Source organism: Aythya marila (genome assembly GCF_965140915.1).
Source record: "Aythya marila genome assembly, chromosome: 3".
NCBI classification, from domain to species: Eukaryota; Metazoa; Chordata; class Aves; order Anseriformes; family Anatidae; genus Aythya; species Aythya marila.
This window is the reverse complement of record NC_139044.1, coordinates 49967638-49982374: the sequence shown is the minus strand read 5'-3', so window position 1 is coordinate 49982374 and position 14737 is coordinate 49967638. Positions and strand designations below refer to the sequence as shown.

Genomic DNA, 14737 nt, shown 5'->3' with positions numbered 1-14737 from the left:
TTTTATCTCAGTCGTGACCAGGTAGCCATATTACACTCCTCTCAGTCTCAACATAGCTCTAAAACCTGAAAGGGGAACAATTTGCTCTATGACAGAGCAGATCTATATTGAGAGGAGGCTGTGCCAGACATATTCGTACCAGAGTTCAAATTCATATCTGCACAGTTTAGAACTGTTACTTTTCACCGGTTATTTAAAAACAAACAAAGCAAAGACAAATTTTTGCCTGACCACAGATTCAAATAGGAAAACAATTGACAGGTTACCTGTGCAGTTCTTCTGGAAGTTGGGATTCTCTAGTGGGTGTCCTGGGATGCGACACTGAAATCTGTGTTGCCAGAACTCAGGAAACCAGGGGTTGCGGGTGTTGGTGTCCAGACGCAGCTTCAGATAGTAGTCATCAAAAGACAAGACCTCTGGAGATTGCAGTTTGATAGTGATGCCTCCATTTGCTTCAGGTTCATAGCCTTCAATGACTTCATCTCTGTCTGCCCAACCATCACTGAAAAGAGGCAAAAAAAGCTTTATTATCCAGAAACAGGAAACTTGTTTTGAAAAAGTAACTAGGCAAAGGCAGGCCAGCACCCCCGGAAACAAGCAATTCAAGAGGAATGTAATGGCATATCTAAAATTCAGACTGAGTGGGAAAGAAGAAAGCACAGCGATACAGACTTGTAATGAGCAGTCTGACTGACTTCATGCCAAGCCCTCATTAACTCATCTGAAATGAAGAGGATTTAGTCTTGTCCCTCTGGAAAGCTTTTTGGGCATAGCTTCTAGTGTGATCTTTTTATGACTGAATCTCTTTGCCTTATTTAGGCTATCCTGTGAAGGTAGAATGAAAGAATTAATGTCAGTGGAAAGGAAACTAAACCAGGATCCTGGGTGTTTTGCAGGAGATCTGAACATGTACGGATTGTACACCTAGAAGAGTAATTGAAATTAAGCATAAAGTGAGGAATATATTGTGTTGGAAGAGAATTGAATACTCTATCAAGAATACTTGATAAGGTTGAACAAACTAAAAAGAAAACCACACGCTATTCTCATACTGTGTAGGGATGTGATAATGTTCTTTCTTTTTTTCTTTCTTTCTTTTTTACTCTTTATTATTAATATTATTATAGACAATGGCTTTCAATTTTACTTCTCTGTTTATTCACTTAGAGACATTCCTCAAAATCTGGAGATAAAACACTTTCTTGAAAACATTATTCCATGGAACATCTATTTTAACAGGTTTAAACAAAAGTCAATTTTGCTTAACATTTGAGTTTTAGTTAGTTCTTTTAACTAGAAGTCCATTGATTTAGTGTCATTCTCCCATTCCTATTAGGGTCCCCTAAGAATAGTGGTATTATGATCTAATTTAAGTGCAAACATGTCAGCCATTGCTTAGTTTTCACACACTGGACATGTCTTTAGGGAAATATATTACTCTGGCATCTCAAATCTATCTGTATCTGGACAGAATCGAAACAGCAGCACTGCTGCTGTGAAAATCAGATAGATGAAGCACTTTCAGCATGAAAAATATGACAGACTACTAAGAGAAATGTCCTTCTTTCACTCAAAAGTGTCTCTGCATCCTGCACTCCAGACAGAAAAAAAAAAAAAAAAAAGTTCCGTGTTAGGAGGCTCTTGCGCAAAGCATTGAGAAGAGCATCAGAATGCACAACACACCAACCAAGGGCTTTTATGAGGCACCTGGCATGGATGTGACTGGGAGTCCTAAATGGAAAACAGACAAGATATGAAGTAGCAAGTTCTGTCACAGTCCTCATCAAACAAATGTAGAGTGACTACGCATTGGTCATGTGGGAGTCTTTGGTCCCTAGCCACCAAACTGAGCATATGCATGGTTTAAGTGGCTGGGCTGCAGGCATCTGGAAAAAAAATAGCAGCTCTCCATGGAAATACAGGAAAACCCACGTACTGAGTGATTTTCACGCAGAACACAAGACCCGTGCCTTTATTACAGGAAATAATTTAAGATAGGGACATCTGGCAGCACTCTTAGTGAGTGATCAACACATTCCTTTCTACCTGGACTGGGAGTTGCCACACTTGAATACAGCACTACACAGCTCCTTTGAGCCAAGATTTCTTCTTTGTTTCACCATTTGCCAAGGCCTTGCAGTAGAACTGGACAAAATTTCTGGACTTACCTACCACTGACCAAAATCCTCTTACAGCCAAGCAGCATAAGATACATACATAGTATGCATATTGTATCTCATATGCAGAATGAGATCAGAGAGCAGGAGAAGGCACAGGGAGCAGTTCATGGGAAGGAGGCAGCAATGGCTTATGAGTCCCTTTATGAAATGGCGGTGGGCATGAGACTGAACCTCAGAGACCATCCTTCCTGTAGGCTGAAGCCAGCAGCACCTGCTGGGTCACTTCCTCCTTCAGCCTGTGGGTTGCCTGGATCCCTTCTTACCAGCACAACCCTAGGGATAACCACGTGGCATGGCCTAGGCCTGACAGCTGCCTTTGAATGTTGTGGAAGTGCACAAGAGTTCAAAGGCTACAAATTGCCCATTTCTGCATCCTGCCCCACTAGATTGTCTTGAGATTTGGAGAGGGAAAGAAACCACAGCTCAGCCACTCCTCACTTGTCCACATGCTCAGTGCAGCTAGTAAAATGTACAGTGTGCCCCCTTACTACCTCATAGCAGGACACAGTCTACATGTAGATAACAAAAAGGTAAAGGTAAAGGTAAAACCAGGAGACCAAGCTTGCAGAATTTCACATAATTCAAGCCAGCAATTAGCACCAAAGAGAAGAAAAAGGCACATTATTTATTTTTATGTGGGGGAAAAACAAGCAAGAGGTCACTCTTACAGCATAAGTTACTGAGTCCTAATTGCATGATTACTTCATTATTTGTCACAATGTTTATGGCTTGAAAACTCTAGACTCAGGCAAAAACATTACTGAGTCAAAAAGATTAAGTAAATCAGGACATTTTTTACAAGATTTTCTAGAAAGGAGGTAGCTTCTCTAGTGGTTGGACTCCTACCAGCCAAACATTACAAGTGATTTATTTTCTCTCCCCTCCAAGTTTGCCTTGGAAAAGTGCCACACTCTGAAGGCAAAGCAGAGAAATTCTGCAAAGGCAAAAGAAAGTGTATTTCAAGATCTTTGAGTGCAGCTGATGGAAAAGTTCCCCTAAATTGCAACATGGATTGTCACCTAATGTTTCTTTCTCTCTTCCTAGCCTCAAATGTTTTTTGTTCTTTCTTCAACTTCCTCAAATTATTAAATCTCTCTGATAAGTTTTTGTTCTGAACCAAATGTGAAGAAAAGGCACTGGAATCAGAGATAAAAGTTCATATGTGTTGGATATCATATAGGAGCTTTGCTCTACTTTCAGTAAAGTCAAGAAAGCAAAAAGGAGTCCTCTGGTCTCTGAGGGCACCCCTGCCATCCTGGCTGGCTGTGCCGAAAAGTGCCCCAGGGGGGCCATGCAGCCTGATCAGCAGCAGTGGGAGGAGGATTATCAGAGACCTAAGGCCTTTTTTCAGTCTCTAATTAAATTCCTTTTTACTGTGAAAAAGAAACAAATAGAAAAAAATGTCTGGAAACTGTGCATAAAGATGCTATATGAATAAATGGGCAGTACTGCAGAAGGCAATGTTAATTAAAAAAAAAAAAAAAAAAAAAAAGCAGTGCATGCTACTTTTTTATTGTCAGAATCCAGTATTTTCCACCTACTTTCCTTTTTTTATGCTGCTGAGTACAAAGTAGCACTGTGTGTTACCAGTGCATCTCTCCTGTGTGCCTCTACTGCAGATTTCAGGATGTGGCCCAATGTCCTTCACCCAAACTGCCTGCCCCCGGGACTGTCCACTGTGGCTATTGTGTGACTGTCAGGTGTCCTGTGCAACAGTTAATCAGAAGCTCTGTGAAAGCGTTTAAAGCATGAAGACATAAACAGTGAGGGACAGAAAAGCGTGGGTTTCAAACCACTCTGTTCACTGTTACGAGGAAAAAAAAAATGCTTTTTTTTTTTTTTTTTCGGTTTTGAGGTGTATATCACAATTGAAATGGCCACTAATATTTCACAAGCTACTCAGTCTGAGTCCCATTTCAGAGGTTGATATTCATGATGCCAAATCTAAATTTCAGCATTCAGTCACGCCCACCCCCCAGAAAAATCAGCCAGAAAGGGAAAAAAAACAGTTACTCTGTCTAGCTTTGGAAGTCCTATTTCCTACTACCACAGACTGAGTTTGAAGAAACTCAGAAGGGAAGGAATGCCATCCAGAGGGACCTAGGCAGGCTTGAGAGGTGGGCAAGTGTGAACCTCATGAAATTCAACAAGGCCAAGTGCAAGGTCCTGTATCTAGGCTGGGGCAACCTCAAACACAAATAGAAGCCGGGTGGAGAATGGATTGAAAGCGGCCCTGATGTAAGGGACTTTGGGGTATTGGTTGATGAGAAGCTCAACCTGAGTCAGCAACATGTGCTTGCTGCCCGAAAGCCAATCATACCCTGGGCTGCATTAAAAGAAGCATGGCCAGCAGGGCGAGGGAGGGGATTCTGATCCTTGATTCTGCTCTTGTGAGGCTCCACCTCGAGTTCTTCATTTAGCTCTGAGGCCCAGAGCGCAAGAAGGACATGGAAGTGTGTTAGAACAAGTCCAGAATAGAGTCACGAAGATGCTCAAAGGGCTGGAGCACCTCGCCTACGAAGACAGGCTAAGGGAATTGGGGTTGTTCAGTCTGTCAGTCTGGGGAAGAGAAAACTCCAGGAAGACCTTATGGCAGTCATCCAGTACCTAAAATGAGCCTACAAGGAAAGTTGGAGAGGGTCTTTTTATAAGGGCATATAGTGATAGGACAAGGGGCAATGGCTTTAAACTAAAAGAGAGTAGATTTAGATTAGATATAAGGAAGAAATTATTTACTCTGAGGGTAGTGAAGCACTAGAACAGGGTGCCCAGAGAAGTTGTGGATGTCCCATCCCTGGAAGTGTTTAAGGGATGGACAGGGCTTTGAGCAACCTGGTGTAATGAGAGGTGTCCCTGCCCATGGCAAGGAGGTTGGAACTGAGTGATCTTTGAGGTCCATTCCAACACAAACCAATCTGTGATTCTATGCTTCTATGAAACAAAGCTATTTTTTCTTAATTAACTTACCATGCTATTACTGTGTTATAATGGACATTTATGAATTGTGGCTTAAGTTGAATTGTTGAACTGAAGTCACGTATATTCTTGTGACTGAAATACCAGGAGAAATGTAATGGATTTCCCGTTTCCTCTCCTCTTCCAATCATGAACACCATCAGCTGCTTTTCACAAGGGCTGATGAGACAACCAGCAATCAAGCACTCTATTTTCATCTCCCCAGGACTTAACTCTTAAACCATGATGCAGCAGTTCAACTCTGCTTCCCAGCACAGTACTCAGAGCATTACTGTTCCAGATGCTTTTTCCAAATAGGCAAATAAGTACACAGAAAAGAAACATGCTATTGCTTATGAAAACTACTTGGAAGTTGTTCTTTGATTTTTGTGGGAGGTAGCATCCTTTCACAGGAAAGGAAAATAACACATTTGTCTGTCATGGAAACTGACAGGGACTTTGAACTGTGCACCTTTATAGGGCTTGATTTGATGCACCAAAGGTATAGAGGGCAACTGAGGTGTGCTCTTGTGTCTGGAGTATGGCATTGTTGACAGCTTTGTCAACACCATTTGCATTGGTGTAGGTGATGTTTTCTTAAGAAGTCTGCATTCATAACTTTTTTTTTTTTTCTGTTGTGTTGGACAAGTCGTATAAAATAAATTAAAGAAATTAAGAGCACAAAGCCCTTTATAAATGTCAAATAAACTATTTTCAGCAATAATCCTTCTGTCTGGGACAGATATTCTTGTTATTATAAAATGAAATGAAGCAGATATCCCTCTCAGGTATGGCAGTCTCAGGTAACCAACCATAACTGTCACACAAATGGTCAGAGTCTATATTCTTGCCTTTCTCTCCTTTCCACAAAACTAAAGCACATGTCAATATACTCTCCTTATAATGTCAATACACAGCCTTACAGGGCACGTTTCTAAGTGCCTTTTTATCATTGCTCTCAAGGCTGCCAGCTGGCCTGCTGCTATGTTAAACTTCTAATAGGTTTAAATATGAGGACAGCACCACTTAAAGAATTCAACACTCAATGAAGTGCCATGGCTATTTTGTTATTTATGTCAATAACTTTATTTTTAATGAAAATCATTATATGCTGCAATATTTTGATGCTTTATTTGGAAAATGCTTTTTGCACACTATCTTTCTGTGTGGTGAACAAACACCGCTTGTTTAGATTTTCAGACACAACTTACTTAGAGGCATTTCAAAATGTTACAACCCTCCAAATAGTGATAAGTGGAGTTTAAATAATTTGTAACTTGGTTCTGATAAATGCCAATCCTCTCGGTGGCTGGTCAGACCCAGAAGCCTACAAATTGTGTTTCTCTATCTCATATCTTCTGATAGTGCCCTAGTGGAAAATCCAGCACAGATTCTCACCTTTGGCTGCAGGAATATGATCCTAACAGCCTCTGTGTGCTTTTCTGGAAGAACATAAGGAAATGTAGAGCTCAGCATAAGAGCAGTCCAGGGAGTACCAGTGTGTCAGGTGGGGTAATTTCACATGCTCTTCCACCAAAAAGTCAGTGTTGATTTGATATGAGCAAAGGTGGCAGAATCAGGCCCAGAGTAATTTGCAAACAGAGTAATTTGGCTACTCAGCTGCCCTCTTCTGGGAACAGACTTCAAAACAAACACACAAACAAACAAACAAAAATATTAATTTTGCCAGCCTGATGTACTGGAAAGAAAAAAAAAAAAAGCTTATTGTGAAGAAGGATGAAATTATTCTCTGACAATAAGGAGCTCTATCTGAGATACTCAGTGTTTATGTAACAAGACTCAGAAGATGTCACATGAAGAACATGGAAACTACCCAATATTCACAAGTCAGCAGCTAGCAAAGTGATTTTCTTCCTTCAGCTTATGCATTGTGAGTCAATCCCACTGGTCACCAATATTAGCTGGAAGGTGCTGAGCATTACTATTAATAAGTATTAGGTCAAGCCTGAGAAGCAAAAGGCCATTTTTTTGGACTCATTCATTCAGCTAATTCAGCGGTACTACATACATGTATTGGAAGGTGGGAGAGCTTTCCTCAGTTGCAAAATTATAAACTCTTAAACATAACCTTATTTTTACATGTTTGATGAGTCCTGACAATCTTGTAGATTAGTCCAATGGCTACAGTGAAGCTTGTATCTCACTGCTGCAAGATCAGACTGAAAGGCTGTCTGTTATCATGCTATAATCTGGTGTTGCTGAGCATTGTCTGACCTCAAAACGAGAAGAATCAAATTCACTACCTCTTGTCAACTGGAAGAAAAAAACAGGGTAAATAGGTCAGTACTTTTGCTTCTGCAAGCATAGATGGAGGTGGGCAGGAGGCACCACTTTCCCAAACTGCCTGTCTTTTACAGAATGCATCACAAGGTACTGTGGGATTTGTACGCAGTCCCTTTCCACAAGCTGTATTGGGCTGAAATGTACCTTAAATTCCAGCCTTTAGATTTGTCCTAGATGTTGACCTTCACAGGTCACTCCAGACTCAAATCAGCTGAAAGCATTGTGAGAATATCAGCTCTGCAAACTGGAAACAGGACAACAAAACCACTGAACCATCTTCTTGGAGAGCAATGGAAAGTAAAAGGGAGAGAGAAGATCACTGCCTTGACAATCTCCCCCATGCACAAGAGAAGGTACAAGAGGAGCAATTAAGGATCATTAGGTGCCAGACTGCAGTTAGCAATTTTAGACTCATAATTCACATGGTGCTAATATGCCACCACAGGTTGTAATCTTGTCATGGACTATTAACTGAAGAACATACCAAACTTGGTCAGGACTTGATAGATATCTCTAGAGAGCACCAATGTGACTCAGGAAGAGTCCAGTGTGATTTATCCATTAACTCTGATGCCTTTGAGTATGGGTTACCTATCAGGGTCTGAACTCTGACACCCCACAGGAGGTACTATTTTCTGAGTGAAATTGAAAGATGAGGTCTAAAAAAATCTCCAGGGCCACTTTCTTCAAGCATTTAGTCATAATTCTTAGTAAATTTTCTGTTCTTGCCAGTTTCATTTCATAACACTGCATATACAATTTTTCACTTCCTGTCCGTTATAACTGATGCTGCACAGTTGTAGTAGCACATTACTTCTTATCTTTTACACCAGCACAAACTGTTGGTAGGAGCTTCCAATTTTTATTTAGTGAATCAGTGGATTTTCTGAATGAATGATACTCTGTACAGAACCAAAGTTGATAAATGATTTGTCATTCTGTTTCACATGATTATCATCCACTTCTGTGTGAATTTTAAGAGTTTTTGCACCATTCATTTTTAAAATGTAGATTATAACCTCATGGACCATGGCGAATTGTCTATTTTGTAAATATGTATTTAGGAAGGTTTTAATTATTGTATGCAGTGCATGTATTTACATGTCATTTACATAATGAAATGTAACTGTCTATCATGCAGGCATCTATCCTGGGGAGTCATTGCTGTGAAGATTTGTGACATGGTTGGCATGTACACCTTTTTGTAAATGTAGTGGCTGCTTTTATGCAGGAAAGGTTTTACCATTCTCAAGGGTGCACAATGGTGCATATCTTGGAAAATCAGCAACCATACATAAATTCTCTAAGGTAATAGCTGATTTTCAGAAGGTGTACATATGCTTCCACCCTAGACTGTCAAGAGGATTGAATCCTTGCTCTGCATGTTTGAAATTCACAACATGAGGCAATATGAGTGCACAGTATCTTTTCCAAGTCAAAGCATATGGGAAGGTAGGGGGAGACAGTCCAATTTTAAACAAATACACAAATTTAGGAAGCCGCAATCTTAGCATTGTGCATCATATAAGGTGATCCTGGGCAATAATATGTGCAACTAAACCCAAGATTTTTAACAATTCATTAATACGACCCAATCTGAAAATAGAGAGATATTTTTTTTATTCTCTGTACCAGTGCCTGCAGATTTCTTTTTTATCCCATTGCTGCTGCTGTACTGCAAATTACATTCAATGAGGCTCCATTGCAGAACGAATACTGATAGTAAGGGGTAGTTCCTGCTAGGCAGAACTCAACTGTAGCTCATTTTCAGGGAGAATAGCAATATTCCTGGTAAGACTTCCATTCTGTTTGAAAGTCTTATAGACTGAAGTTTTTTTTCCGTCCAACTGTGCAAAACATAAAGGGGAATAGTAGAGTGGTTCCTACCAGTGCTCCAGTCACCTACAAACTACTCAAGTCTCAGGGCTAGATCTGAAGAATTGGAAAGAGAGATCCCTTATGGAGAGAAATTCATGGCCTAGAAATTCATGGAAATGTATAGGAATATATACAAGAATGAGAACAGGTGAAGACATGGCCCTGACTACTTAATCCCACTCCAGTAGATTTTACTGAATGTTGGGATGTGATTCTGTTGTGCTTCCTACAAGATTACCATAGATATCTTCCTTAACCACAAGCAAGAAAAGTAGAAACTTTTTCCTCCTTCTCTCCTTGCTTTCTGTTTTGAGATGCTGAGGAACAGGGAAATAGGAAGTATCTTAGAATCATATTTTCTTCTCTGTTTTTCAGACAAACTGTGATGAACTAAAAAATACTTTGAATTCCAGCCTTTAGATTTCCCCAAGAGGGTGACTTTCATAGGATAGTCCAGAATTTTCCTTCAGTGGCTTATATTCTTACGATTCCCTCAAGGTACCCCTTAATGTAACCCTCTCATATGACAAGGTTTAAGAGAAATACATATGGAGTTTATAGTCCTTTTTCCAAATCAAATTTCAAATACACAGATCTAAAGAGGACAGCCTACATCTTACATCAAGTTGCTATTACTGGTTCAAATATGTCCTATTTCAATACCTGTACAAGGTTTCTGGAATGTTATTTCTGCACTTGTGTGAAAACCAAACCTTTAAACACTTCTATGCAAGAACTTCTCGTTGTTTTGGTAGCTCTTAATTGAAATAATTTATATAGAAGAACGCATAGTGTAGATAAAAGCATACTATCTGCTCCGTACCAAAGCATACTGCTATGGGCTTTGAAATATCAAATCGAATAAAGTGGAAAACAAAAGCTGAAATATTATGAAACGTGATAGAATCACAACAGTTGTGAAGCTGTTAATCAAAGCCAAACATATATCAGAAACAAATACTACAACAAAGCTAAACAAATATTAGAAGGATATTTCCACAACAGATTTTTCTACAAAAGTCATTTTAAATTTGTCCTCATCTGCAATCCTTCCTTCTTCATCTTTCATGGATACTTGAATGCTCAGGTTAGCATGATTGTTTATAAATAAGATATTCTCCACTCACATATTCAAAACTTGTTCATTTGAAGTTATATATTCATAAGTAAAGTATCCAATTTATACTATACCAGTGAGCCACCTAAGCATCTAAACCTTTCCAGAGAGAGAATCAATACTTTAAGGTTTTTACAGAATGAATAAAGCAAAATCATTAGACTTGGGTAGCCTGCTAGCACAGCATTGCATTGTGTCTGAAACGAACAGCAAATGAACCATTTGCAAACCAAGAAACTGGTGAAAAATGTGAATAAAGAATTCACCTGAAAATCAAGCAATCTGTTCAAAAATGGTAACTGAACATAAAAATAGGTGTAATATCTTGAATAATATTTTTTTGAGTAACCCACTTTGCTCAGGCAATACTGTTATAATTGACCCAAAGCAGCTATTATAGAGTATTTTCAGTATAAAAGCATTATAAAAGCATTATGGATTTACTTTTCTGCACTTAATGTTTAAAAATAAATGTTTATTCATGTAGCTACACAAATGTGAAATAAGAAATCTAAGTACAACCTAAGTACAACGCACCAAACTTAGCTCAATATCACCAGCTAACCTCTACTCCTTAAAAGCATTTGCCTTATCAAGCAGATGTACAGTAGGATGCTAGCAGCTTTTTAGGTATTTAGGTGTATGATATCCAATCTATATTAAAATAAAATATGCCCAGAATACATCTGGAAATGTATTCAGGTATTTTGCTTAGAGGAACCACTGAAATGCACCATCTTGCTTAAATGCTACTTATTTACTGCTGTTCATATTGTTCAAGCATGACTCATTCTAGGTATCATGCTGGCATTGAGATAGCTAGGGTGACATATAGTCTCTGATGTAAGGAAAAGGTTCAAATAGAATCCTGCTAGCATGCGGTAGCTGAATATTATCACAGTGCGTTCCACAGTAACCTCATTTTGTAGCATCAGGGGCACAGAATAGCTGTAACGAGGTGAGTGCTTAAATACAAACTTTGGATACTGCAATGCCACCTTACCAGTCTGGCTATCTAGGAATTAGAAAAAGCACTCATTGAATCATTTTATTCTATGTTAAAAATAATAATAATAAATATATTAAAAATAAAAATAAAAGACTACTGTGCAGATCTATCCAAGTGTTTGAGAGAAAATTACGTTTTCTAAAAGCTGTAGGTTTCATTGTAAGTTATATTAATCAGGAAAGTATACTGGAGATATATTCTTTGTTATTTCTGTACTGGAGATTGTGGGGGCAGCTGTTTTCCTTCAAGATATCATCTTGTATTTGAATTGGAAGACCTCTGGGCAATCATTACAGATATCTTTTCCAGTATTAGATGTTCTCTTTATGGTACCAAGAGTGTCGTGTGACTTTATTTAAATCCTCGAATCACTGAGTAACCACTCCATGAGTAGTTTGTACCCGCATTTCACCCTCCACAACTCAGGGGTTACCTCATGCTGTGGGGCTGGGGTGCTTCTGTGATGTACGAAAGTGCCCCAAGCTTCACATACAGTAAATCTTCCCTTCTACCATCTTACCTATCCACATTGTCTTGGTGATAGATTTTCTTAATCTGCCACTTTCTAAGCTGGCCTCAACCAGTTTCTTACTGGATAAACATTCTTCTTTACTTTTGCATGCTTCCTTTAATATGAATTTGGGGAAAAATGGAAATACTTTAACTGAAAAATCCAGAACATCTACAATTGGCAAGTTCTGTTTCCACAAACTGGAAATACTTGGGTTACAAGTACAAGCTCCATGCTCAGTATCACACCGATCCCCTGGGCCTTCTGCAAATATCTGTGGGATTTTAACAGACACTTGCCTGGTTGAATGTTCACAATATAATGGTTAAATAAACTGCACAAGATTTGAACTAAAAATGCAATATGCATTGTATATGTACTCTTAAATACCTATAATGTGGTTCAACAATTACTTTCAGTATTTATTGGGGCAATTCTGACTCTCACATTGCCTCAAGGGCCTCCAGCTATTTCAGCCTGAACACCAGGGCACCGTGGGGACCAGCAGCTCCCTGGGGGTGTTGGAGCTGCCCGTGGGTACATCAGGGCAGGGCCTGGCAGCTTGTCCCATCTCCTCACCCCACCAGGAGCAGGACACTAGGGGCACCAGGGCAGCACCAGCCCTGGCACCAGGCATCTCCCTGGGGACAGGGACAGGCTGAAGCTGGGACAGGCTGTGGGCCTGTGGCCAGTCAGGACAGCATTGGGAGATAGCAGGAGCAGCTCTGCCTGGACGAGCCCCCAGGAGACCGGCCAGACCAGGGCCTGTGAGCATGCATCCCCAGGCCACTGGGGAAGTCCACCCTCAGCTGTGCCCTCCCTAAGCTGTCTTTGAGCCCATGCTGACAGAAGCCAACAGGGGCGTGCCCATGGCCATGATGTTGGCCTTCATTAGGCCCTCAGGCATGGCTGAACCATCAGGTAGGCCCAGACAGCATGGTGTCCACGGAGAGGGTGGCCAAGTGGGGCCATGAAATCACACTGGCTAATCCCTCAGTCCAAAGTGTATTTGTCACAGCTTTTCTTCTGATTACTATGGGTTTAAAATCTCACTAAAGCTACAGTAATTCTTCCTTTCCTCTCTCACTCACACAAACAATCCATAGAGCATCAAAAGCCTGATTAAAAAGAGAATTAGAAACACATAGGCACTGGCAACATAACTGAATCTTAAGGGTATCCCTTGTTTTAAATGACAGATGTAGAAGTTCAGGTTTTAGCTTTAGTGAGCAACTGACAATACTGTTTTCCTACAGACAGACAAATTCTGTGCACACTGGCAGAGCAAAGGCTATGGCCTTCCAAGCAGACAGAATGAGGATAAAAAGCTCATTTTCTGTTCTGGAGCTTCCATTTTTTATGATATATGTATGTTCCTACAGCCACTGATCCCACATACTTGGTTCTTCAGAAAGCCTGGTCTTAAACCATTTGATTTAAGAGGTAGTTGGAGTGTTTTACTTCCTCTTGATGCTCATCTTTACCAAGAAAGGGATGGGAGCTTTGCTTCTAATGTGGGGCTATGCTATTGTACTTTATTTATGGAATCATGGAATGCTTTAGGTTGGAAGAGATACTTAGAGACATTACATTTCATCAAACTATATGGTCCATGTAATCTCCCTTCAAGTAATTTGGCTCACTCCTGTCATTGTCTGTAGGTCTTTAAAGAAAATGTGAGTCACATAACAAAGGAGACAACAAATCTGCTACTATAACTTAAGCTCTATGCTTTTAATTAGGGAGCCAAAACTTCTTTTACATTTTTTTTAACCTATTGAGCATGAAACAAGCAAAGAACTCCTAGGACCAAATTTTAATAATGATGATGCCACAACTTACTAATGGAAAACTGAAGTAAGCTTTTTCAAAATAGAACCTGGTTTTTTTCCAGCTTTTGTCCACAGGCACAATGGGGAAAGAGCGTGTGCACAGCCTTTCCTCTTACATGACACAGTGAGGTTTAAATATTTTACCTTTTCTACTCATGAACATTTCAATCATATATAGCTTTCCCAGGCAGAGAAGAGGGAGGGGTATGGATCCAGATAAAATAAATAATTGTTTCATGCGGTAGTGGGGAGATATAAAAAAAAATAAAATAAAAAAATCTGAAAGACACAGTGCAGAAACTTCCCTTCAATAAAACTGCTGGGACTTAAATTTTAATTTTAGTAAACTTTACTGCTGGGCAGTAAAACTGCTTTCCTTACATGCAAGAAAAGGTGGAAGAGGTGGGGATCCCCAGGCTGGGCAGGGCCCCAAGACAGGGCTGACTGTGCCCAAGTGAGGGCAGCCAAGGAGAACCAATGGTCATGGTTGTGCTCAGCCAAGAGATGAGATCACTGGGCAGAGCATCTGAGGGTATTAATCCAAGATCCTACAGTGAAACCTTCCTTTCTGTTTTCAGCTTTTATTTAGAGACTTTTTAAATCTCTTAAATAGAAACAGGAAATATGCTTTCTCAATATTTCTCTTCCACAAATACAAAATTGCCATAGGTCATGACAAACATGCAACATGTGCAGACAGAAGAGAGAATGATCCCACAACAACACATTGGACCAAATGCCATTTTCTAGTGATCAGAAAGAAAAGAGAATTCAAAACCATGGAGGAGTTGACAAGTCCCCAATGTCATTATTTCCTTTTCCTTTATGTCTGAATAGTATGTAAGAATACATCTCAAAGGAAATAAACATAGTCTATCTCTATCAACAAAATCTAAAAGCAATATTTAAAATCCATGTTTATACATGGGAACTGGAAATAAGCAGTTAATT

At 39.8% G+C, this 14737-nt stretch overlaps 1 protein-coding gene across 2 annotated transcripts in view; it reads right to left on the bottom strand.

Moving 5' to 3' along the window:
• GRM1 (glutamate metabotropic receptor 1) overlaps nt 1-14737 on the bottom strand; it is a gene marked incomplete at both ends in the record, with an annotated part of 182539 nt that overhangs the window by 63774 nt on the left and 104028 nt on the right. For both annotated transcript variants that reach the window (XM_082757757.1, XM_082757758.1), the window contains one exon: nt 267-502. In XM_082757757.1, the coding sequence (XP_082613883.1) occupies nt 267-502 (236 nt within the window). The remainder of the gene's footprint in view (nt 1-266; nt 503-14737) is intronic.